This window comes from Bombyx mori, chromosome 18, assembly GCF_030269925.1.
Source record: "Bombyx mori chromosome 18, ASM3026992v2".
NCBI lineage: Eukaryota > Metazoa > Arthropoda > Insecta > Lepidoptera > Bombycidae > Bombyx > Bombyx mori.
The window spans coordinates 819,628-845,468 of NC_085124.1; the positions used below are offsets into that span (position 1 = coordinate 819,628).

General features: G+C 36.9%; 1 protein-coding gene across 1 annotated transcript; it reads right to left on the bottom strand.

Moving 5' to 3' along the window:
- Window positions 1–211: 211 nt before the first annotated feature.
- On the bottom strand, window positions 212–25,411 carry LOC101736442 (mediator of RNA polymerase II transcription subunit 15). The gene is made up of 6 exons (XM_004925890.5): window positions 25,323–25,411; window positions 24,129–24,267; window positions 23,456–23,511; window positions 3,712–3,828; window positions 1,673–2,356; window positions 212–1,357 (listed from the first exon to the last, which is right to left on the bottom strand). The coding sequence occupies exons 1-6, from the start codon at window positions 25,332–25,334 to the stop codon at window positions 707–709; spliced, it is 1,659 nt and encodes a 552-aa protein (XP_004925947.1). The 5' UTR covers window positions 25,335–25,411; the 3' UTR covers window positions 212–706.
- Window positions 25,412–25,841: the final 430 nt, after the last annotated feature.

Consider the following 25,841-nt stretch of genomic DNA (forward strand, 5'->3'; position numbering starts at 1 on the left):
GCGTCACCCACCCTGTAGGCAGTGTGGTGGTACCTACCTACGCGGACTCACAAGAGGTCCTACCACCAGTGTCGACATTGCGGTAGTTATCCGCATTCATGTTGTGTTATCTATAGACTTCGATAACCACTCAACAGCGGCTAAGGATCACATTGAACCACGTAGTTCACTCCAATATTGTAAACAATAAATAATGAAATTAAACTACAAATAATTATAAAATATAACGGTTTATTTAAAAAAAAACAATGACAATAAAAACTTTTCTTATCCAAATGAATATGGCATCACAAAGCATGTAGAAACAACATTCGCTTTTTAGCCATTTCAACAACTGCCCTCAATACTGTCCACAAATTAACATTTAGAATCTCTCTTAATTCAATTAGCTATTCTATTATTATTTTGGAAAAAAAAATTAAGTTGTTATTACCAGAAATTTATATGCTTCAAAGCATCACATTATTTTTAGGTAAAACCATAGTGTTTTTCATAAGCTCCAAATTAATTTATGAACAATACCGAAGTAAGGATTAAACCTAATTAAAATATTTACAATAAAATTATTAACAGATCTTTGTTCAAAGCACAGCTGAGCTCGAAGGTAAGCCTCCACATATTATTTGGAAGAAGTTCGAATTAGAATTTACATTACATTATTTACATTTACTTCAAGTCTCTGCTAAAGGCTCAGCTACAGGTCCCTTTAAGGGTTGAACAGGGACTCGGCATAGTTTCCAAAATATTGAACGCTAGGTGCAGTCAGTCCTGGCTGCTGAATGATCAATTCTGGGTTAAAAGCCTCAGATTGATCCGGTACATTAATAAAATTCCCCTCGCTCTCCGGTGCTGGGGTACTTGAAGGCTCAGGCCTGGGTGTCTGCTCAGTGACCTGGGGTGCTGGAGTAGACTGAGATTCCTGTTCCAATGGTTCGATGGTGACTGATTGAGAAGATTGGCTCGTCTGAATTGTGGGAGCAGGACTCGAAGATTGGGCTTCAAGGTTCACGTCGCTCAACAGACTCGGAGACGTTGATTGTGCGCTAAACAGTTGTTGACGTTGTTCGTTGCGAGGTTCTTGGGGGATGCGCACAAGAGGTAATGATTGTTGTTGGGCAGGCAGGCCTTGAGTTAGCCGAATTGGACGCACTTCAGATTGAATTATCTGGTTCTGGAAGTTGGGTAGCGGTCTGAGCGACGGCAGCTCTTGCAGCTGTACGTTAGGTATGGCTTGAAGTTCTAGTTGTGGTTGTGGCTCTTGAGGAGTTCCGTAAACTTGGATGAAAGGGGAGGGGACGTTCTGAGTGTAGGTGGCGTAGCTGACAGCTCCTGGTTGTGTAGCTTGAGCGTTGTAGTTCTGTAAATTCAAAGCCAAAATGTTATTGACGCATTTTTGGCTATGTGCAGAATCTTTGAATAGTTGAAACTGTGCGCCAGAACCAGTCGATCTTCTTAAAAGAGCCGGGATATGGTACTAGTTCCTCGTGAAGTGATCCGAAGCAGTGACAGACTGAATAATTTCATTTTGTTTTTCCTTTGTAAAACGTAGATTTAGTAATGATGCATAAGACCGGGCAGTGCGTTGAACGAATTAACACCATATCCATATCTATTAGCTAAGCTTAGTTCAGCTGATTGGTCAGTTATTTGCATACAAATTGTTTAAATGTACCTGTTGAGGAACCTGAACTTGGGCTTGTTGTTGCGCAAGACCGATTTGTTGCTGGTTTAAAGCGATTTGTTGCTGACCAGCGGCAATTTGTTGCTGTTCAAGTTGCTGTTGCGCATTAGCGGCCGCGCCCTGGGCGTTCACTTCTTGAGCATTCTGTGCGTATGACACACCAGGGATGCCTTGTTCGTAGCCTTGCTGTTCTACGTATTGTAAAGGATGGGTCAGACCCTGGTTCAAAAGGAACTGAGAATGGGCAAGTGGGTGCAGAGGGTTTCTGAGAGCTAGTTGCGAAAGGTGCGGCGAAGTCAATGGGTGAGGGGGAATAGCTCCCAAGACCGGTCTGATGAACGGGCGACCAAAGGCATTGGGGTACAAGTAAGGGTTGAGAAGATGCTTTCCATAGAAGATTCTGGGGTCCAGACCGTAGCCAAGGCCAGGGTACAGTTGTTGGTGTCCGAATAGATTGTGGTGGAGGCCTCCGTATGATGGGTAGATGTATTCCTGGTGGTCATAATCCTCGTCGTGATCTTTTTCGTTGTCTCTTTCGTGGCTGTTGTGACTGGAGTGTTTCGACTTGCTCTTTTGCTTCTTGGCCTTCTTCTTTGGTGCTGGTCTACGTTCCTCTTCTTCAGTTTCTTGTTCGCTTTCGCGTTGGCCGTTAGAAGATTGGGATTCTTCAGAATACTAGAAAGAGATGAGATAAACGATTTATTATTAAATTACAAGCAGTAATAAGATCTACTGAATTCAATTACGTTCTACATTCGCTGGATTCAAAACTGTCAGCAAATATTTAATTCAGCGAAACAACACAATTGTTTCAAAAGTTTTAATGAAGTACGCTCAAATAATGGTAATTAGCGTCTCCATCAATAAACGTTAAGGGTTATTTCATGCCCAATGAGACGTGATCGACCCCAAACAAGCCATTTACAGAACAAAAACTTTTGGGACACTTGTTATCGGTTGCAAAACTTTTAATTGGACACTGGGTGTCATCTGTTTAGTGTAATGGTAGTATTGAGCTTATTATTAGAAGCTTGTTTATCAGATTTGCGTTGTCGATTGCAGTTGTAGAATTATTGTTGCTTGTAATGTGGCAAGCGGCTATTTATCAGATACGTAATTTGACATAAAGAGATCTGAATCATTAGTAATTATAGTCTTCAGAAAGCTGTACAACTTAAAACCAGGGATGACGGTACCAATGTTAATAGGTAATACAACGTTTTTTTTTTAGCTTGGACTGTATCTATTTATGTGCCAAAATCTTTCAACGTAATTTTCAGATACTTGTAGATATCTTATCAACTGGGTATCAGTAATTTTTTATTAACTTTGACTTAATATCCTGAGAAGGGAAACCATGGTTTTCTGGGTTTTGTTGGTTTCCTTTCAGGGTTTTTCCAGGGTCTGATATTTGTACGGCTTGTGCTACCGGAGATCGTAAGATCGAGACTGGGTCCGTACCTCAATGCTTGCATGAACACATTGCCTTTTTATGTCTTTTATTCCATTTATAAGTTGATGAACTCACAACCCATATGATGGAAACTGGTTATTAGAGCCCCTGATTATTAGAGACATCACAAGGAGAATGCCGCCTACTCATATCCAAGTATCAAATTGCTTCGCTGCAGAAATGGGCAGGGTCGTTGTACCTAACCATTAGGTCTTCCAATAGGCTCTCCCAATGGTAATTATCTATCTATCTTATCTTATATATATAGAAATGAATTGCTGTTCGTTAGTCTCGCTAAAACTCGAGAGCAGCTGGACCTATTTGGCTAATTTTGGTCATGAATTATTTGTGGAAGTCCAGAGAAGGTTTGAAACGTGAATAAATATGAAAATGCTCGGAATTAAATAAAAATAACAATTTTGTTTTCCCTTTGATGTATCCCCCGTCGGACGGATTCCTTTTTTTGTTTTAAATTAATTTTATACAGAAGTTTAGGTCTTTTATTTATCGATTGAGGCACTACGAAGTCTGCCGGGTCAGCTAGTACGTTATAAATATATGTTTTATGTTCAATCACCTTGTGTTCATACGGAGAACCAGGAGAGTAGAGCTGACCGGCTATGGTTGCGTGGAAGTGGGGACCCTCTCCTGTTAAGACGTCGGATATCTTGGGGCTCCTCGAATGCTGGTCGTACTGAAACAGAATAACCCAATTAAGAATTGCCAGTTAATTTATACTTTAAAGTTTTTAGAGCGAAGTTCCTTATGGTACGATGCGGAGGGGTACCCTAACCGGGAAAAAACGTCCGTAACATAAGATTTTTATTAGTAATGCACACAGTGTACGACTTAACTTTGTAATAGAGTACAAAAAATAACATATTTTTTTATCATTTATTGGCCACGATCTCAGAGCGTTCGTTTGCGCAATACACTAACTCTTATGCAAACAACCGTCAATGAAGTGTACCACAATAAGTTCGCACGTTACCGAAAGACCGTGGGTTGTTGCGAAATCTCCAGTTTTATTTTCTTTATAGCTCGAATATAACTTAAAATTAATATTTGTATATTAAGGAACTTCGTTCCTATCCGGTGTCCCACGACTCCACATATCTTTTTTTTTGTTTGTGCATAAAGGTTCTGTTTATGTTAAGATAAAAATATCACAATATAATGTATGAAAATGTATGTTTGAAAATCACTTACATCTAGACTTTATCGTAATTGGATAAACGATTGTACGCTTTGGGTATCTTGTTATTGTTTCAGAAACATTATGTGATCTGTTAACACATAAGGTTAAGAGAGTTTTCTGTATGTTACAAAAACGTGCGACGAATTCTGTTCATAAAAAAAAATCTATCTTTTACTTTATAATAACAGTTGATATTTAAAATAGTTAATCTGTAAGCACCGGGGGATGAATATTAGGAGTTTTAATTTTAGTGAGGCTTAAAAAGAGTGAGCGAGGGGCAGCTGCCTAGCTCGGCAGTAATAATGAATTAAATTTCAGCGTCTCCTATAGCGGCACTATTCATTGGAAGTTCTTTTTTTTATTGCTTAGATAGGTGGACGAGCTCACAGCCAACCTGATGTGAAGTGGTTACTGGAGTCCATAGATATCTACAACGTAAATGCGCCACCAAACTTAAGATATAAGTTCTAAGGTCTCAAGTATAGTTACAACGGCTGCCCCACCCTTCAAACCGAAACGCATTACTGTTTCATGGCAGAAATAGGCAGGGTGGTGGTACCGATCCGCGCGAATTCACAAGAGGTCCTACTACCAGTACCACCAGTTTCTCGCCGGATCTTTTCAGTGGGTCGCGTTTCCGATCCTGTGGTAGACTCTGCGAAGCACTGCCTTTGCTAGGGTTAGTGTTAGCAAATTCTCTCAGGTTGAGCCCGTGAGGTCACCTACCCGTCCGTACGTAGCTAGAATAGCCTCTTAGGCTACCAGTGAATAGGTAGGGAATCATGTAGTTAATTTGTGTTTGACGGCAGTAAAACTGACACTCTTAGTGCAGTGATGTTCTTGCGATCGGCTCAAACGCAATAAACTGTCATTAACAATATCAATACATTGTCAGAAAGGTGCCAACAGAGAACATTCCTTATTGTACATACATCGTTTCTATATAATACAGTCTATACATATATATTTGTTGACATAAAAAAAATGTTTACTTTAACGAAAATTTTACGATATTAACAGGATTGAAGTCACGGACTGTGCTAAGTATTTCAGTTGCGAAGACAGAAGTAATAAGGGAGAAAATATATAATTTCGCTCAATGCCCTCTCAGCTCTAAGTGGAAAGTCACTTTTACGTAATCGGCACACAAATCACGGAGCAGCCATGGCTTATTCATAGTGCAGTATTCGGAGATAAAAAGATTTTTTACAATGATTAATATTCGCTCGACTGTCGGGGCTTAACTCAGAAAAAGCGTCATCATGCCGGTGTTTTTATTTATTTATTGATTGTTTTTTATTGTCACGTTGGTGAGGTCACGGCCCACCTGGTATTAAGTGGTCGCCGTCGCCTATAGACACTGACAACGTAAATGCCACCACTCACATGAGACATGAGACATGAGTGAGGGTTTCCCTCACTCATGTCTGCTTTCATGGCAGAAATAGGCAAGGAGGTGGTACCTAGCCGTGCGGACTAACTTTGATTTTTGATTTGAAATTGATTTTCGTAATTATCGGTGGTACAGCGTGTTGCGGACCCGTCTGGATGGGTACCGCTATCCAGCCTATTTCAGTTGCAAAGTAGTCATTAATTCCAGTTTGATGAAGAGTAGACGTTTAGTTATTCAATAAAATGTAGACTTCAACCTCTTGTCTGAAGGTGGGTGGTGGCATTGACTTTTTAATGCCGATGGTCTCTAGTTTTTACTTGCACGAGGAAAGTGAAATCGTTTTCCCATCTAGACTAGTAAATAAAATACAGCTCGACCCCTCCCTTCCTCCCTCGACAGCTCCCTTGTAAGAGCGAGAACAAAATCTTGACTACTCATGCAGCAGATGCCTTGACACGTTTCTCTCCGGTGGAAAATAAAAGGCTCACACGCGAACAAGCTTTTCGCGAATCCAACGCGAATAATGTAAATTTGCGAAGCCGAAATTAGCATTTGCGAAAATTTTATTTTTGCGTATATCCTAAATGAAACTATGCGCTGGTTAGTGGCAGTGTACATCTCATATACTTGTGATAGGGTGTAGTGTGAGCTGACCACGATAGGTACCACCACCCTGGCCACTTCCGCTTCGGAGTAGTCGGTCGAAGAGCTATTATACCATACAGCTGAGACTTAGACTAAATTTATTAAGGTAGATTGTGGCATTCGGGTTTGCAATGCATATGAATTCCCGTAACCACTTGGCACCAGATGGGGCGTGAGCTTGTTCACCTTTCCAATAGCTAAACTAAACGAACATATCACTAATGCCAGAAATATTGACGATACAGTAAGATCGCTTCGACTCATAAACATAAAATTTTATGAAGTATTTTTAAGACTCAGTACAGTTAGATGAAGTCTTAGTATATTTTATGGAGCGATTCTCGAGACACCATAAAAATGGCGCCTTGGGACACAAAGCATGAGTTCGTACCAGTATGGGCAAGCACCGCCGTGCTGCCTATTCCTACAGGAAACAGTCGTGTGATATCTATACAGTCCTGTAATTATCTATACATCTACAGTGGTTTTTACGGATGTTCCGTTATAACTACTGAACCATGGATCCGATTGACTTGAAACTTGGTATCCATGTAGAAAATACATGTATTTAACGGATAGGCTAATATTTATATGAGTGTTGGACTCCAATAATAATGACAATAAATAATAATGTTAATTTTAAATGCCCAGAGAAAGGGGCGAGTTCGGCTAGTTTAATATAAAATTGACTCTGAGCTTTTTCACTCCTAAAACAGCATTCATAAAACGAACGCTTCGTCTGTTTGTTTATCCCTATGAAATATTCAAGGAAGACGGAGACTCCAAAAAGCTGTAACACTAACACGAAACGAACCAGTTTTCAAATTAAATATGTATACAAAAAGTTCAACAGTGAAAGCTTATGCTAAAAAGTTCCCGAATACCTACGAGTGTACCGCAAAGAATGTGCGGAGGGAAAAATCCTATTTCGACGAAACTCATCTTGTGTTTTATTAATAAATAATAAAAGAAGGCAAATTTGTGGCGAAGTAATTCCACGAGAAAATTGGGGTTAAAAATATGTACAGAGAATGCAACAAGTCAAGAATTTGGTTCGGTTAAGGCTGACGCAAATTTCGGTGAGACGGTTCCGTATGTTTAACGTTGTTTTAATGAATACCAAGTTATTTGACTGTCGGCGGGCAATATGACCGAAGTAGCTGAGGATCCTCTGGTAACAGATTGTTGAGAGCCTGACTCGGATGCGAAGCTGATCCAGTGATTGTGACGGGCAAAGTAGAAGGAAAGAGACCCCGCGGCCGATTACCTAGCCGTTGGTGTGATCAAGTAACCGCTCTAACTGGGTTGCCAGTCGCAACCGCCATTCGAGCAGCTGAGGACCGGACGAGATGGAAACAGCTCACGAGACAGGCAACGGTCGAGTTTCAGGGACACGACCTTCAGCAATGAAGAAAGCGACGAAGAAGAAGAAGAAGAATGAATACCACGTGACTTTGTAAATAGTGAATAGTAAGAAATTTTCTCATATATTTTGAAGTTTACGAAACCAATTGAATTAAATGGAACTTATCTCTGATTTTGTAGATTTTAAATGACACATATTTATTTTAAAATCAACAACATAAAGTGATTTAAAATTTAAGCCATTATTTATTTAATTGGTTCTTTCCAGAGACGATAGGTACTACGTTGGAACCATTGCATACCGAGTATTTTTGTTCGCTTATTTGGTTCAATAACAGATGACGAACAAACTTACAAACAAACACACGTTCCAAATTCAACGGCTACACCTAGAATTTTAATCAATCTAAAGAATAACAAAGGTTATTAAGAATAAAACTGATTCCGATGGGGATCGTATCATTAAAGTGCTCATTAGGTATATTAATAAGGTTATAATTACGAATACAATATTATGACTGAAACAGAATAGATATTAAAACTGATAATCTTTTACCATTAATCAGATTAATAATTATTAAATTGTGTTAACATTTGTCAAAATCCAGTTGAACTCCAAATGTTACAATACAGATTAAAACTTTAACCCTAAATTCTAGAATTGCGGACTTCGTACCTAAAAGAACTTTTCGTATTACGCCTCCGAAACTCCGAAAGGAACTTATTATCGGGTGAAATATCTGCGCTATTCACACGTCGACCTTGAACTGTATTAGGATTGTGAAAGGACACGAACCACCTAGCTCCAATAATAGGGGTACGGACTAGTCAGTACTAGGCTAATATTAATAGGTATAGGTACTAGGTACTAATACTTTTTTTCTTTTTTTTTATTGCCCTTTTAGGCAGATGAGCATACGGCCCATCTGATGGTGAGTGGTTACCGTCGCCCATGGACTTCAGCAATGCCAGGGGCAAAGCCAAGCCGCTGCCTACCACTAAAAAAGCACGACCAAATTGATTTTGTTTTAAAAGCCGTTTAAGCAGTCCATTATCTTTCTTGACAAAATTCATGAACCGTATTCAATAGTCTAGAAAATCGCTTTGAAACTTTTCTTTGGTTAGAGATCTAAATAATATGTACATATTATTAAGTACATTTATACATATTCATTTTTTTATTGTACTGTATTTTCACTTTGGAATTGAAATGTTGTAATTTGCTGTATATTAAATAAATTAGTGAACGACTTCAAAATTTATGTGCACTATTAATATCTTAAATAGTAATTTGGAATAGGAATACTAGGTTCAACATAGATTACCTATTCTGACATATTATTTATTTACTACGAATGACCTTGGTCGAGGCGTAGACGTTGCGTCTTATCTTATTACTTTATGACTTGTGAGTGTCTGAAGGCAGGTCCGTCCTGAAAGGACACTGTCGATCTGGCTAGGGTTGGTGCCGCATTTGACTGTTACGGTATCACCTTTCTACCTATTACTGTAGCATTGAAAACATGCGTTCCGGTTTCAATAGTAAGACAGTTGATTTTCTGTTAATGAGAACTCGAATTCAGAAATATGTATTTGTTTACTATTTACAACTAGTTGATAATTGTGAATATTCTGAGACATATATATATACTAATATGTAATGTTTTTTACGGATGTTCCGTTATAACTACTGAAACGTGCATCCGACTTACTTGAAACCTGGTATCCATGTAGAAAATACATGTACTTAATGGATAGACTAATATTTATATGAGCGTTGGACTCCCTATACCAGTTGCGGGGGCGTTAATAATGAGAATCTTTGTGGGGGTGAGAAATAATAATGTTAATTTTAAATGTCCAGCGAAGCGGACGGGTACAACTAGTTAGATTATAAATCTAGACTTTTAACTTGTAACAAATTGAAACCAGAGCTTTCTGTATCTTGATTAAGAACGAAGAGCTTTGGGGCTACAAGTGTACCACCCATACGTGTCTGCTCATAAAATTGAAACAGGCTTAATTTACAACAGTAAAATATTAAGTAAAATTTGGAGCAGCCCTGCGCACTCGCGGCCGAGATAACGCTATTACTGTCATAATATTCTATGGAATGGTTCTGTGTGTACAACGTAGGAATTTGTTAGTGAATTTTCACTATGTTATGTCTCGGTGGCTTCGAATACAAAGTGAACAATTTAAACATCTTTATATCTATCTTCTATCTATATATATAAAAATGAATTTGCTGTTCGTTAGTCTCGCTAAAACTCGAGAACGGCAGGACCGATTTAGCAAATTTTGGTCTTGAATTAATTATTTTTAGAAGTCCAGAGAAGGTTTAAAAAGTAGATAAATATGAAAATCCATATGAAGTTCCATAAAGGTAAGGAGAACAAGAAAAAGGCCTACGTACGTCATTTATTAATAATTCTAACGGCTTCCTCCGGTTTTTGATACGCTGCTGTCAAAAAACTTGTCTCAATGATCCGAAATAACTAAATTCATAAATACAGATATCGTCTTTTCGCATTAAAAGTGTACAATTTCCAAAAATATTCGAAATTGAGTAAATATGTTGATTTTTTGTTGCGGATCGTTAGCGGTTCACTACGTATGAAAAGTTTACTTCCTCGTAGCCAAAATATACCGATAATATTTTAAATAGGTTTAAAATTTTTGCAGAGCAGATCAATAAGTCATCCCTTATTATCCTACATCAAGATCGGACGTCATTTATCTCGCAGACAGAATCCTTTTCGTACAAATGATTTCGCATCGAGATAGCACAAAACCGGATTGGATGCTGTAAATCATTGACGTAAACGGCTGATCGGGGGATGTTGATTTGAAGAAGATTGAACGAAAGGGGTCGATGAAAAATGGCCTTGAAATTGTTACCAATTAGGTTACTAATGATCGGATTGGTTGTGCCTGATGTTGTAGACATTTAGAACGAAATTAACTTGAAGCGCTTTACCAATTTTGTTTCAGTTTCAATACGATTTTAATTAGTTTTTGGAACGCAGTTCCTTATGGGACGATGCGGAGGGGTACCCTAACCGGGAAAAAACGTCCGTAACGTAAGATTTTTGTTAGTAATGCACACAGTGTACGACTTAACTTTGTAATAACGTACAAAAAATAACATATTTTTTTATCATTCATTGACCACGATGTCAGAGCGTTCGTTTGCGCAATATACTAACTCTTAAGCAAACAACCGTGAATGAAGTGTACCACAATAAGTTCGCACGTTACCGAATGACCGTGGGTTGTTGCGAAGCATCCAGTTTTATTTTCTTTATACCTCGAATAGAACTTAAAATTAATATTTTTATAATAAGGAACTTCGTTTCTATCCGGTGTCCCACGACACCACACATCTTTTTTATTTGAATACCGCCGATTAACTTGAAGCGATATAAAGAAGTCATTTACTGCTTTAGCTAGATTGACCAGCGAGTGTTAATTGGCTATCATGAATAACGCTATGTCGCATTGAACTATGAAGTAATCAGAATAGCATCTCAAATGTTGCATAATAAGAAAAACTTTAGTCTAAAGTATCAATATAGATTTTATTCTTATCTAGCTGACCCGGCAGACTTCGTAGTGCCTCAATCAATAAATAAAAGACCTAAACTTTTGTATAAAATAAACTTAAAACAAACAAAATGAATACGTCCGACGGGGGAAACATCAAAGGAAAACAAAATTGTTATTTTTATTTAATTCCGAGCATTTTCATATTTATCTACCTTTTAAACCTTCTCTGGACTTCCACAAATAATTCGAGACCAAAATTAGCCAAATCGGTGCAGCTGTTCTCGAGTTTTAGCGAGACTAACGAACAGCAATTCATTTTTATATATACAGATTTTCCGCTCCACAATGAACTATGAGAAAGTAATTAGCTGCACTGGCTTCTTTATGAACAATTAATGTATGTACATACATTATAACAATCTGCCTTCGACCTTTGAACGAACTGCGGCGGCCTGAGTTCAGTGGAAATTGAAATTTATTAACCTGATAATTTAATTTGTGATGAAAATAAATGGGTCTTTACTAAAATTAACAACGTGCAAATAATTTTTGTTGGCGTATTTTTTTTATTGCTTAGATGTGTGGACGAGCTCACAGCTAACCTGGTGTTAAGTGGTTACTGGAGTCCATAGACATCTGCAACGTAAATGCGTCATCCCAGTATGCCCCACCCTTCAAACCGGAACGCATTACTGCTTCACGGCAGAAATAGGCAGGGCGATGGCACCTACCCGTGCGGACTCACAAGAGGTCCTACCGCCAGTGAAGTAAATGAAAAGACAAACTCCTCACCTGAGCATCAGATACTGAAGCTTGAAGGAATGCTGAGAAAGCGAATGCGCAGGTCAAGTTGGGCTTTATTCAATAATGAATGATTTTCTCAGATTAGAACCAGTATTTCAGCTTCAGCTCGTATTTGCCGCGATATAATTTAAGCGTCCATTCTGCCCTTTGAATACGATAAAATAAAATGAGATAAATTTTTGTATTGCCCTTACGGCATACGGCCCACCTGGTAGTGAGTGGTTACCGTCGCCCATGGACTTCAGCAATGCCAGGGGCAGAGACAAGCCGCTCCCTACCGCTTAATACTCTCCACAAGCCTCGTTTGAAGAAGGATATGTCACAGCGCTCGGGAAACACCGTGGAGGGGAGCTCATTCTATAGCCGGATGGTACGTGGCAAAAAGTCCTCTGGAAACGCACTGTCAATGAACGCAGCTGTTCCAGATAATATGGATCGTTCAGGATTGCGTTTACTTGATGCCTTCCATGACCACACCCAACAACCACTCCGAATGCTAATTTAATACGATGATCACGAAATCGTGATGACATTATCTTTCATCACTAGACTTAAGATATTCAGCAACTGTCATAATTAAAATATTATATTAACATATTAATAATTTTATGATGAAATTTCAGAAACAACAATATTTTAATATTGCCAAATAAAATTGATAAAAGTGTTTCGGTGAAGCAATGGACATTTTGAATAATAAGATATTTGTCAATTACTACCTGTTCATAGATTTAAGAAAACTGTCAAGGAACGTTTGCGCAACAAGGCATATTATAAAGTTCAGGATTATTTACTAGATGGCACTACGTGGGAATGAGGCGCTCGCTCCTGGCCTTTTCATTTTTCATTATAATTTTTTTTTTAATTGTATTTTTTGACTTGTTATTTCCTTTATTGTAAATATTTTTATTATATATATTTATATTATTATATTATTTATTAAAAAAAAGTAAATATTTGAGAAAAAACAAAAAAAAGCCCGCTGAGTTTGTTTCGCCGGTTCTTCTCAGGACTGTGGCTTTTTTTGGAACCGGTGGTAGAGTTAACATTGTTATTTATATTTTGACATTCAACAAGTGTGTCATACCGACATCTAAGTTGAAATAAATGATTTTGAATTTGAATTTGTACGAATGTTAATATTAGATTTATAGTATTTTTAGATTTCTGGATGCCCCCGAAAGTGAATTTTTGTTTGTATTCATTTTGTTTGTATGCATTCACCTTATTTCGCTGTAAGTTTGTATGCAGCTAGCAATATGCTGGGAAGCTAACCATATTAAGTCGTAATAAGATGTCATGACAACTAGAACTGCTTCGAGAAGAGCATAGCGACTGAGAAATAGGGAAAAGACTAGTTGATACTTCTAACGGACATCGAACTTGAAAGCTACCCAAAAAGCTTGTAAAACACAATTTAGAGTCATGAATCACGAAGCTCAGACGAAAGTTTGGAGTACGCCGGCACCTGACCAACAAAAAGTTCAGTTATTTATTACAAAGCTCGCTCGTTAAAGCTACCAGTTCAGCAGATTTATCCGCAGAGTACTACCCCTTCAGGAGTAAGCTAGAACGGTAGAGTAACATTCAGATCAGTTGTTTCAAGTTAAAGGTTCTGTGGCCGCTTTTCAATTCTCATATTTTTTTATTCGGTTCCACCTTTGCTAAGATAGAAGAAGAGTTAAAAGAAGTTACGAAAAGAAATGGCAAAACTCATTGTTTTTTGTTATTAATTTAGGATAATTGTTTTAGTTGTGTATCCATATAGTTATTTTGTTTCATCAATTCTGCTATATTTGGTGTCATGATTAAAAATAATAATTAATTGTCTTTTCTATGAGTAGTATAATTTGAAAATGATATAAAAAAAATACTAAAATTTTTTTAATTAATTGTTATGTTTTTTCGTGTTTATCTATTGGCGTATCGCTTTTTCGCTTAAGGTGAAGCTGGACAGTTGTTGGTCGCGTTTTAGTTTTCACTTATAGTACTAAAACACGCTTGTGGATGGCGCAAGAATGGTTTTAAATAATATATGAATTTCACATAGATACTTCATGTTCGAGATCTTAATTATATTTTATAATGGTAGTCTCATCCTTCAAACCGTAGCATACGGCGGCAGAACTATAAAAATACAACCAACAAAAACTTAAAACCAACCAAAGTTGAAAACTGCGTAAATTTTAAACATTATTTTAATTACGTTGCCTTACCGTTCTCCGCTAACAGTTGTTATCTCAGTAGATAATTACCGCGGCAGGGGCGTATTTTAATTTAATTTTCATTTTGTCGCCGACATCCGAAATTACTCGGAGTAAAAATTAAGACTTGAAAGATTTTTTGTTGACAAGATTGACAGATGACAGTACAATCTGACTGGGGACAAGCGTGCTTTTACTGTTTACGTATGTTTGGCCTTCCGAGGATTTGCACTATCATTCTGGCCACTTCTACTAAAAACAATCAAGAGTATTGCTTTGCTTACATTAATGAAAATCGTAATTAGCAAGTCGTAATTAGTAAGTTTTTTACTGGTGGTAGGACCTCATGTGAGTCCGCACGGGTAGGTACCACCACCGCGCCTATTTCTGCCGTGAAGCAATAATGCGTTTCGGCTTGAAGGGTGGGGCAGCAGTTGTAACTATACTGAGACCTTACAACTTGTATCTCAAGGTTGGTGGCGCGTTTACGTTGTAGATGTCTATGGGCTCCAGTAACCACTTAACAACAGGTGGGATGTGAGCTCGTCCACCCAACTAAGCAATTAAAAAAAAAACAGATTTTAGATTTAATTTATGTTATTGAACACAAGTGAAGGCTTGAAACTATTCAAATGTGTGTAATAATTCATATTGTGATCAGCCTTGTGCGAGAGCCCAATAATTAATTAAATTTAAACACCAAATAAAAATCTTCGAACCGTTTCCTTCAAGGCAACACAAAATATAATACCAATAAGGCATCTTAAAGCGTAATTAATGGCCTAATTAATTAAAGTGTTAATGACCCTTTGTTTGTCGGTAAACAGTGAATTTGTCACATTGTAAGGGCTATTTCTCAGGGCTGTTTAATTATGATTATTACTGTTTGCGGAGGGACGGACGTAATTTGATTAAAAATATACTAAAGAAGATTACGAAATGTTTTCAGAATTTTGTTTGTTGATTGTTGAATGAATGTTGTTGAGTATTGTTTTGTACAGCATCTTGGCTCGCTAGTACCACACTATTACGTAGGCTTGGACGTCATAATTCATTGTAATGGCATCTCTTTCTGTTATGCAACTTTTTTTTTTTTGAAGTGAAAACTTCTTTAGAATCGTTTTGATTTCAAACCGGATGCAACGGAAAAAACGACAGGTAAGAGACACAAATACAAAAATGTGTAGGATGAAGCCAGCAAAGAATGAGACAGAAATATACATACTATTTAATACAGCGCCATCTGTGAGATTTTTTAATACTAACATGTGTATGAAAGCTCTTGTAGTGAATTTTAATTTAGGATTATACGTGAAATTAAAATATCAATTCACAGAGGGCACTTTACATTTATTTACTAATGACCTTACAATTATTTACTAATGACAAAATTTTACATATACTTAAGACGTTTAGGATAATTGTATTTTAATTTTGGAAGGTTTCACTTCTACCACGTGTGAATTGCACACATTTTTTTTATTTATTTCTTATATGGGTAGACGACCATAAGCAATAAAACGACGACGCATGGTCGTCTGCCTACAAGGGGAATAAAAAAAATCTCCCATTATGCAGTAATTCGTTCCTGTGCAATGTAGAACAGTCACGAAACTACAATAGAGGCTTCGGTCTCACGTCTCAGGGAGGGTGTCGGTATTCACATTGTGACATCTTTGAGGTCCGATGAGTGGTTTTCGAATGTATGACTAAGTGTTATAGCACATGTCTTCTGCAAGAAAGGTCATAGGTTCGAGACTAAGCCAGTACCGATTTACTGTGATTTTTATAAATATCTGTGCTACGTACGATGTGTTAGCAAATGCTTGTCGTTGATGGCCCGGTAGCCATTGACATTGATAACAGCAGATCAGACTAAGTTGATGCATAGTCTTGACTTTTATTACATTCATATTTCATTGTAGCTTATGGAGAATAATTACTGCATGTAACTTTTTCGTAGAGATTTAAGAAAGTACCGACTTCTTTTGCTGTTTACACGCTGATCTTTTTAGGGGTTGAAAACAAATCACTAACTATTATATATTATTGAATTTTTATTGCGTTTTGATGTTTTTAGTTAACATAAATTTTCATTTGATTACGAAATGCTTACCGATAATAACATTCGAAAATAGCCATAGCGATAATTTTTTTTTTTTTTTTTTTTTATTGCCTTTGTAGGCAGACGGGCATACGGCCCACCTGATGGTGAGTGGTTACCGTCGCCCATGGACTTCAGCAATGCCAGGGGCAGAGCCAAGCCGCTGCCTACCGATTTTTATTTTTAATTATATTTATTTAATTTAATTATACAACTTTATCATATAAATACTTCTAAGATCAAAGAAATAAGGAAAATGGAATAATGATGAAAAGAAAACCATCATATATGACAAGACATTCCCACGTGGCCGAGGAATCCTCAGAATTCCGTCATATTCTCCGGTTTCCGTAATAAAAGCTAATTAAGACGTTATTAAGGAGAGAGACGGTGTTAGCCCGAGCCGCCAGGGGACGAAAGGGTACAATAATCGCGTCATCAATCATAAGCAACAGGGGCGTACTTCAAAACTGAACGGGGGGTCGAGGATACTTTACAAGATCAAATCAAAGTTTTATAATAGATGATGTTTTTCGGGTTTTTTTTTGTCTAACGTATTGAAACCGTTCTTACAGTTTTATCATTTATTTATGTTTATTGTAACTATGCGCCTAAGATATCTGTAGTAACAGTGTCCACCGCTTTTATTCTATTGCACACAAATACACGTAACAGCTAAGTACAATTTTCTCTTTTTTTTAAAACGTTTTTTTATATATCTGTTGATGTGTTTATTTGTTATCAATATAGCATTGTAGATATGCAATTTCTGAGCTACGGATCTTAATATTAAGGACTTTTTTTTTTTTATAATAAATGTACTTCTTTGTAAGTTAATTTATTAGAAGTTAACGATACACAAACAGGAATGAAGCCGGAGTTTCGAAGGGCTACTCTTTTGAAATGCAGATAAAATCCTCCAAAAACATATGATTACGAGATATATATGCCTAAAAACACAGCGCACGCTGTGGGCCAATTATAAGAGAATAGAATACGTAGGATCCTAAAATCAAAAAGACCCAAGTAAGGACCCCAAGTAACAGTTAAAGGCGGGATAGAAAAAATAATAGCTTATCATTTGAATGGAGAAATACAGACAGCTTGATGTATAACGAAACCCAATTACAGATTCAATAACTTGTCCTGACCATCGACAGTGACAAGAAAATGAATGAACAATTAGAGCGCAGAACTTATTGCCCCCGCCTATTTTCTGGATACACACCTGATAGCGGTCTTTTTAGGGCTCGCAATCCCACTACAAAGGGCAGATTCTGCGGATGCCTTACTAATTAATTAGATGCCACCTTGAATAGCGGGACAATCTGCAGATAACTGAATCCTTGCCTAATACATTTAGTGACTGCGCGCCACATTAATACGTATTCATATTCACACACATCACATACGTTTTCAGTGTCATCAGGAGCATGCAGTGTGGTTTATTTATTGCCTTGGGTTTTTTTCTGGCTGGATGCCGAACCTCCTATAAAGTATCCGCGCCTAGGGGTCACGCGGGGTATGTTTGACTTGACGGTCTGCAGATGTTGGGAGCAGACCGCGGGCCCAAGTATATTATTATCTTGGTAACTGAACTCACAACCTATTAAGTGGTCAGTTACTGAGCCTATAGGCATTATGATATGACTTTTTTTTTTTTTTTTTTTTATTGCCTTTGTAGGCAGACGGGCATACGGCCCACCTGATGGTGAGTGGTTACCGTCGCCCATGGACTTCAGCAATGCCAGGGGCAGAGCCAAGCCGCTGCCTACCGCTTAATACTCTCCATAAGCCTCGTTTGAAGAAGGACATGTCATAGCGCTCGGGAAACACCGTGGAGGGGAGCTCATTCCATAGCCGGATGGTACGTGGCAAAAAAGATCTCTGGAAACGCACTGTGGATGACCGCAGTGGCTCCAGGTAGTATGGATGAACTCTACTCCGGTGGCGGGCGGTGCGATGGTAAAAACGAGATGCTGGTATCATCTCGAACAATTCCTCAGAGCACTCCCCATGGAACATACGGTACAAAATACAGAGTGCCGTCACCTATCTGGAGGGCATAGGGCCGAAGTCCTAATTTGTTTAAGAGTGGTCTAATCTTTTGAACCGGATCCTTGGTCAGAAATAGGCAGGTCGGTGGTACCTACCCGTAGGTACTTACAATACCCAGATTCTATGGTACAGTAGTTGGGCTCACTAATCACTTGACGTGCCAATCAGGATGTGTAGTGAAATGCATTCTGATTCTCTCGGCTCCAAGCTTCACACCAAAAAAATCCGTTTCTTATAATTCTGATATTTTGAAATCCACCCCCTCAATTTATTAGGGCTCGTAATTAATTTTTAACGAGTATTATACGGGGAAGCAATTTAATCTTCCTCTTTCTTAGGGGATGATGTGATTTGCGACGTAGAAGGGGCTTCTATAAATATTCGTTGATTACAAATTTACTAAGCGTTCGCAGACAAATCTTTTTCAACGAAACGTATAGAAGAGATATATGGCGATAAACGTTAGGCGGCAAAGATACAACAAATTATTTAAAAATAAAAGTTCTAAATATCTTAGGTTATGTTTGCTCTTAAGCTAATGTTTGTTTTAATCTTCTTTACCTTCAACGATCGACAATTAAGAAGATCACTTGCTTGTTAAATAAATGAATGTAACATGCAAGTTTAAGTGTGCGATCTTTACAACCGCCAATCTAGTTAGTTGGGAGTGCAATGCTCCCGAAGTGACAGTTGAATTTTGAACAGTCATTACTAGAATAGAAACATCGACATCATATTCATCACGTACGGTTTTTTATTGAATTCTAGATGAGACTTTCTCTCGTGGACAGTATCTAAGGTCGCTATCTAACGTCAATTATTATACAATTTGCAAACATCTGAATAAGGACACATCCAATTCTTAAGAGAGACCGTAAAGAAGGCAGCGGCTTGGCTCTGCCCCTGGCATTGCTGAAGTCCATGGGCGACGGTAACCACTCACCATCAGGTGGGTCGTATGCTCGTCTGCCTACAAGGGCAATAAAAAAAAAAGAAGCGCTCGTTACAGTGCCGTATGGTATTTGGCAACAATTATTATTATTATTATTTTTTATTGCTCTTGTAGACAGACGAGCATACCGCCCACCTGATGATGAGTGGTTACCGTCGCCCATGGACATCAGTTAAACCAGTGGCCGAGCCAGGCCGCTGCCTACTTACCTATCTGTTGGAACACAGTGTGGTAGAACAGAACGGGACTCATTTGCCCAATTGAATAGAATAGGCGCATGAGGTCTTAGAGGAAATGCTTTTCAATCACATCTAAATCGCCGCAAAAACATTAGATTGTACCAAACACGTGAAGAAATACTACTTCAAAATCTAACTAATAAAACTAAAAGTTAGTTAATCTATGTCACCAACTTAAATGGGAGTAAAGTTACATTTAAGTTATGTAGTCGCGGGTCTAAGTAATTCGTAAGTTTTATTCGATCACTTGAGTTCATTAAGATGTCGTCAACTTAAGGCTTCTTTCAAAATCTGTATTTCTGTAAGGAATTCATACGTTACAGTCTGCAACGTAGGATAACCCTTAAACAATGTGATTTGGACTTCCTCATGGTTTTATTTGGTTGACAGTATACTCTATAAAATCATTTAAATCATTTCTTTTGGACTCACAAAAACTAATTTAATTTATGGTATTTATAATATATAGTTTGATACTTGCTTGTCAAAATTTTCTTTTAATAAAATTATTTTTAATAATGTACAAGTGTAAATGTTTTGCTACTTGCCAGTAATAGTAATAGTATTATCGTGCTTTATTTTATTTTATTTTTTGTTGTTTCGTTGTAGGCTGCCCACAGGTTGTTATTACTATGTGTGTTTATATATGTTTTGTATTTGGGTTCACTATTTAATTTAATTTGATTTTTGTTTTGTTTTTTTTCTTATTTTTATGCTAGTTTACACCATGTTCTAAGTCTGTACACACGTACCTAGCCTTCATTCCCGCAGTGAACCAAAGGGAAACGGGGGTGACTGAAATCATCGCTCTTCGATTTATGGACCTTGAACAGCTTTAGCTGAGCCACTTCGTGTTACCTTTTTCACATTTTTTTTCTTTTCTTTTTTTGTATTTTTTTTTATTTAATGTGAAAGGCAATAAATTATTTTATTATTATTATTATTCTGAGCAGTAGTCACTTGACACCAGGCAAACGTCGCCTGCTCATAAAAAGGAAAAAAATACCATCGGTACTTTGTCATGCCGCCATTAACCAACTATAAAATCTTTGTGTCATCTCTCGTCTGCCTACCATCGGCAAAACACGTTTGATGAACAAATATTTAGGTCAAAATGTTTTTTATAATATATTCGATTCTAAAAATTATTCAAATCTGTTTTATTTACGTAAGACTTTATTTAAATTTTGTCAATAAATATGCTGTACGGTTTACGCAACATCACAACACATTTTGGTGAATCGTGTTTCATAACTTATATTATGGGTTATAAGTTTGTCTTCTATGTAAATGATAAGTTTTTAAATATATATATTATAGATATTGGTAATTGTCTTATCTATACTTATACTTATTACTTATAATATTATAAAGAGGAAAGATTTGTTTGTTTGTTTGTTTCGAATAGGCTCCGAAACTACTGGACCGATTTGAAAAATTCTTTTTCCATTAGAAGCCGACATTGTCCCTGATGAACATAGGCTACTTTTTTATTAAAATATTTTTTTTTTTTTCATGTGTGTTTTAATGTTTCCGAAGCGAAGCGAGGGCGGGTCGCTAGTTTGGAAATAAAAAAAAAACCTCAAAAGCTCCTCACTAAATACAAACAAACTATCGCAACCAGTGAGTATATTCTATTGTGTCTATTCTACGAATAAAATCTGTACTGTTTGTCAATTATTACTATGTACATACAAGGGTATTTCTCTGTCTAAAATTAAGAGGATATTTTCACTTCACAATTTCTACTTAACTCGATTATCTAATAACGCTGTTTATAACTTTACTAGTAGTAAATCTTATCAGACACATTAGGTAGTATATTTTGTTATAATCTAATTTTGTTAACGTGTATTGTTTTGTCTTTCTTCAGAGATTAATTTAGAGTGAAGTTATATTAGGTAGATAACTAAAAAGACTTATTGAATGGTTGCAGAGTTATTATATGTAACAAAAATATTAGAGGTAATGAGAGTTTTTAATGCCCTTTTTACGTATTGACATTAAAATATAAATTGGAATCACCAAATAATGTTGTAACATTTTATATTGATTGAATTTAATAGTAGTCAGTGGTAGAATAGTGTCTGTAAACTAAATATAGGCGCATCAACAAAATAAAAAAATTATAAATTAAATAGATATCCGACCTTATGACTCTGAGGTCGAGAACTGATTCAGTTTGAAAATGATATAAAAATTACATCTGTACGAGATTGTGTCTTAAATATATTTAGGTTAAAATAGTTGAATAAAAAATGTATGAAGGAAAAAAAAAGTTCAGTTCTTTCTTTATTAAATTTCTTAGCAAAATTTGTTGATGATTGTCGATTGGATGCTGAAATATGTCGGCTCCCAGTATACTCTAAGGGACCCGTCATTATTCCAGGCTAAGCTAAGCTAAATATAGTCCCAGTGGAAGTAGTTAGGACAACGAAAAGCAGCAGTTTTAAAAATGCACGCCGTTATCTTTGTCAAGCTAGGCACAGGCAAACTCATATTTAAATCAATGTTAAGGGGTAAAGACTCCACATCATTATACTAGAGCCTCCCTATTTTGAAATAGAGACATAAAATACACAGCGAATTGCTCTGCATTTCTGCTCTGCTTTTAGGAAAGCTTTCGATTGTGATTTAGAGTCCGAAATGTCGATATTGAATAGATACAAAACATCTGTAAGGCTAAAAAGCCTTGTTTGCCTCGTTAGCTTAGTGGCTAGTGATCCTAAATATTGTGTAGCAAAGTTTCAGGGCTCGATTTCAATCTAAGTCAGAATGTTTTTTCCTACCTAATCCGGCTAAGCCCGGATACGTAGGTGAGCTCACGGGCTTAATCTGAGAGGGTTTGCTAACATTAGCCCTAGCAAGAGCAGTGCTTCACTGAATCTACTACCGGATCGGAATCGCGACCCACTGAGAAGGTCCTGCGAGAAACTCAGTAGGTTGTGTCTATGGGCTAGTTCCCTCGTCGAACTAGAGGGAGAGGCCAGTGTTTTTGGTATTCGGAGTCTTAGTGCATGTATCTTGTATAATAAGAAAGATAATCATCGTAGTTCAAATAACTTTAACCGATGTACTAATGTTAGCCTTAAAATTGAATATGCGAAAGGAGGAAAAAAATCCACGGTGCCATATCGATTGGAATATAGTCAATTTGTTATTTATAGGACCTTTAAGGATTTAGACGTCGTATCAAAAAATCCTTCGCTTAAATTCCTTTGAGGTTTCTTTTTTATTATCATTATATACTTATCATGATTATCTGATTGTCTGTCTACCTAACCAAAAAACACAACAAAAGCTCCTATGTATACGATATGTCTAAAGATTTAAAAAAAAAAATTTAATACCGCATCATATACTACCTTCTATAATAATGTTTTAAAAGTATCTGAGTCACGCGTGAAATCTAGTTTCCGGGAATTTGAAAATAACACTTATGTAATAAAGATCAGAAGTTGGAATTGCACAACGTGCTAAAACTAAAGATAATGTGATCAAATTATGTTCCTAACATAAGCATAATGTATTCGAAAGTTGCGGAATCGTAAATTGAATGCGATTTTTATGTTATTTATTTATGAATTTACGTATCGAATGATATTAGTGTTGCGTAAGTTCAAATATGAGATGATAGATAGAAAATACTCAGTACAAGCTTCGAACCTATCGCTTTAGGGCTCCGCATGACGCCGCAGGGTTACGCGCAAATATGAAATTAAGCTAGTTTCTGAGTGTTCTCAGGATTCTTGTCGAAACAATGGTAGGACATTGGATTAAAGAGAGACATATTCAGGAGACGGTACTCACGTTGCGGCCTTCAGAATCATCGGCAAAATCAATTTCTGGGTCGATTGATCGGAGGACTGAAACAAAAGAAAATGATGACATTTCCATTATCAGTCCGACCATTTGATAATACTTTTACCATCCAGGTTGTTTCTACCTGAATGCAAGCTTGCGTTTAATTTTTAAGAGAGGAACTGCTGTTTTGTTCTCTGTCTATGGACCCTGGTAATAATACCAAGTGGACGATTAGCTTGTCTGAACGATATTTTGAAATTTTCTCTAATCCCGGCTAAGGACGCACGTAATTATGATGTATAATCTATCTCTATATATAAAAATGAATTGCTGTTCGTTAGTCTCGCTAAAACTCGAGAACGGATTGACCGATTTGGCTAATTTTGGTCTTGAATTATTCGTGGAAGTCCAGAAAAGGCTTAAAAGGTAGATAAATATGAAAATACTCGGAATTAAATAAAAATAACAATTTTGTTTTCCTTTGATGTGTCCCCCGTCGGACGGATTCATTTTGTTTGTTTTAAGTTTATTTCATACAAAAGCTTTGGTCTTTTATTTATCGATTGAGGCACTACGAAGTCTGCCGGGTCAGCTAGTACCTAATATAAATATAATTCCTAAATAAACACTATTCGTCACATAGCGCTGAATATATATTTTTGAAAAACGAATTACTCACCACTCTTGAAATAAGCGGTGTCTTCATAGCTTCCATCCTTCAGCGCCCGCTTCTCATTGCTGGACTCCGAAGCTTTAGCTTTGGACTTCTTAGGTTCCGGAGCGGCATGGCACAGGGCCAGCACTAAGAGAAGGGCCACCTGCAATTGTAATTTTTATTTAAGAACTGTTAAAGTTCAAACCTTATGCTACGAATAGAATACTTGAGACTTTTTAAAACAAGAAGTCACTTAAATCAATTTATTTTAGATCACTCATTCACCCTGTCTATTTCTGCCGTGAAGCAGTAATGCGTTTCGGTTTGAAGAATGGGGCAGCCGTTGTAACTATACTTGAGACCTTAGAACTTATATCTCAAGGTGGGTGGCGCATTTACGTTGTAGATGCCTATGGGCTCTAGTAACCACTTAACAGCAGGTGAGCTGTGAGCTCGTCCACCCATCTAAGGAATAAAAAAAAGCTTCAGTAAGAATGATTGAACGTGTTCTCGGACCGTCTCACATTACGTGGTTACTGAAGCTTTGGATCAGAACATAAATGGTGTGGTCCAATTGTGTACTGGTAATAATTGGCCTAACTAGATGAGTAGAGTACGTAGAGCCGTGATCAAGAGGTGATTGTCGAAGATCTCCCAGCCATACTCATAAAAATTATAGAAATAATTTAAAATATATACTGACTGTTTTAGGTTTGATTGTTTGTTAGTTTTACTATTGAGACCGAACTTTTCACAATTTTTTATATCAACCATGATATCTAGCAAACGCACACGTAAAAGTTTATTTAGGTCCTTTTTACGATTATTCCGTGTTGTATACCAATTTCTGTATTCTTCAATTAACGTGATGTAATGATTACCAGTATAATATAATATAAATTTAAAATACAAGTTTAATAAAAATTAGTATGAAAAATAGTACTAAAATCGACACACGCTAATATAAGATGTCTTTACATGCATTAGACTTGTTCCAGTGTACAGAAGTTGAACTTCTTAAGAGAAACGGAGAAAGAAGAAAGACTACGTCGCGTCGGTTACTTTCAAATTATAGTTACGTTTTATTTGTTACACAGAAATATTTCACTTAAATTCGAACTTGCAATTTACTCTCATAAAGCTCAAAGAAGTTCCACTTCGAAAAACCACAGATTAATCACAGTAAAAATTTCACAGCTATTTAAATAAAACACTAACCGTAAATTTCATTTTCACAGGTTTAATGATAGCGCGTGCAAGCTCCGCGCTTTGTGAATCACGAGTGTATCAAATCTAAGATTGAACCTTCTTTTATGCTCTTGAGCTGTGGTATAAATTATATCATTAATGGTCAATATGTGAATTGGCTGCTGGGTGATTTTTTTAGTTTTTTCAAGATGCTGCAAACATTCTCAGTCAAAAAAAAATCTGTGATTAATGGAAATATCGTAGTGGCGTGTAATAGCGGCGGCTTTGTTGGCAAAACTTGTGTAGAAATAATTCCCAGAAGACAAACGATATCTGTAGTGAAATTAAACCTACAATATATTGTTTTATTTTCGTAATCCATGGTGAGAGGGCGTAAATCTCATGGTCATCTTACCTATTTTTCCCGTAAATTAATGTGCCTTGATACTAAAGATCTATTGAAGACTATTTCTCATTACAATACTATTGAAACTTATACCATTTCTTAGATCACCAGATAAATTAAATCAATTCGCATCCTTAGAATTG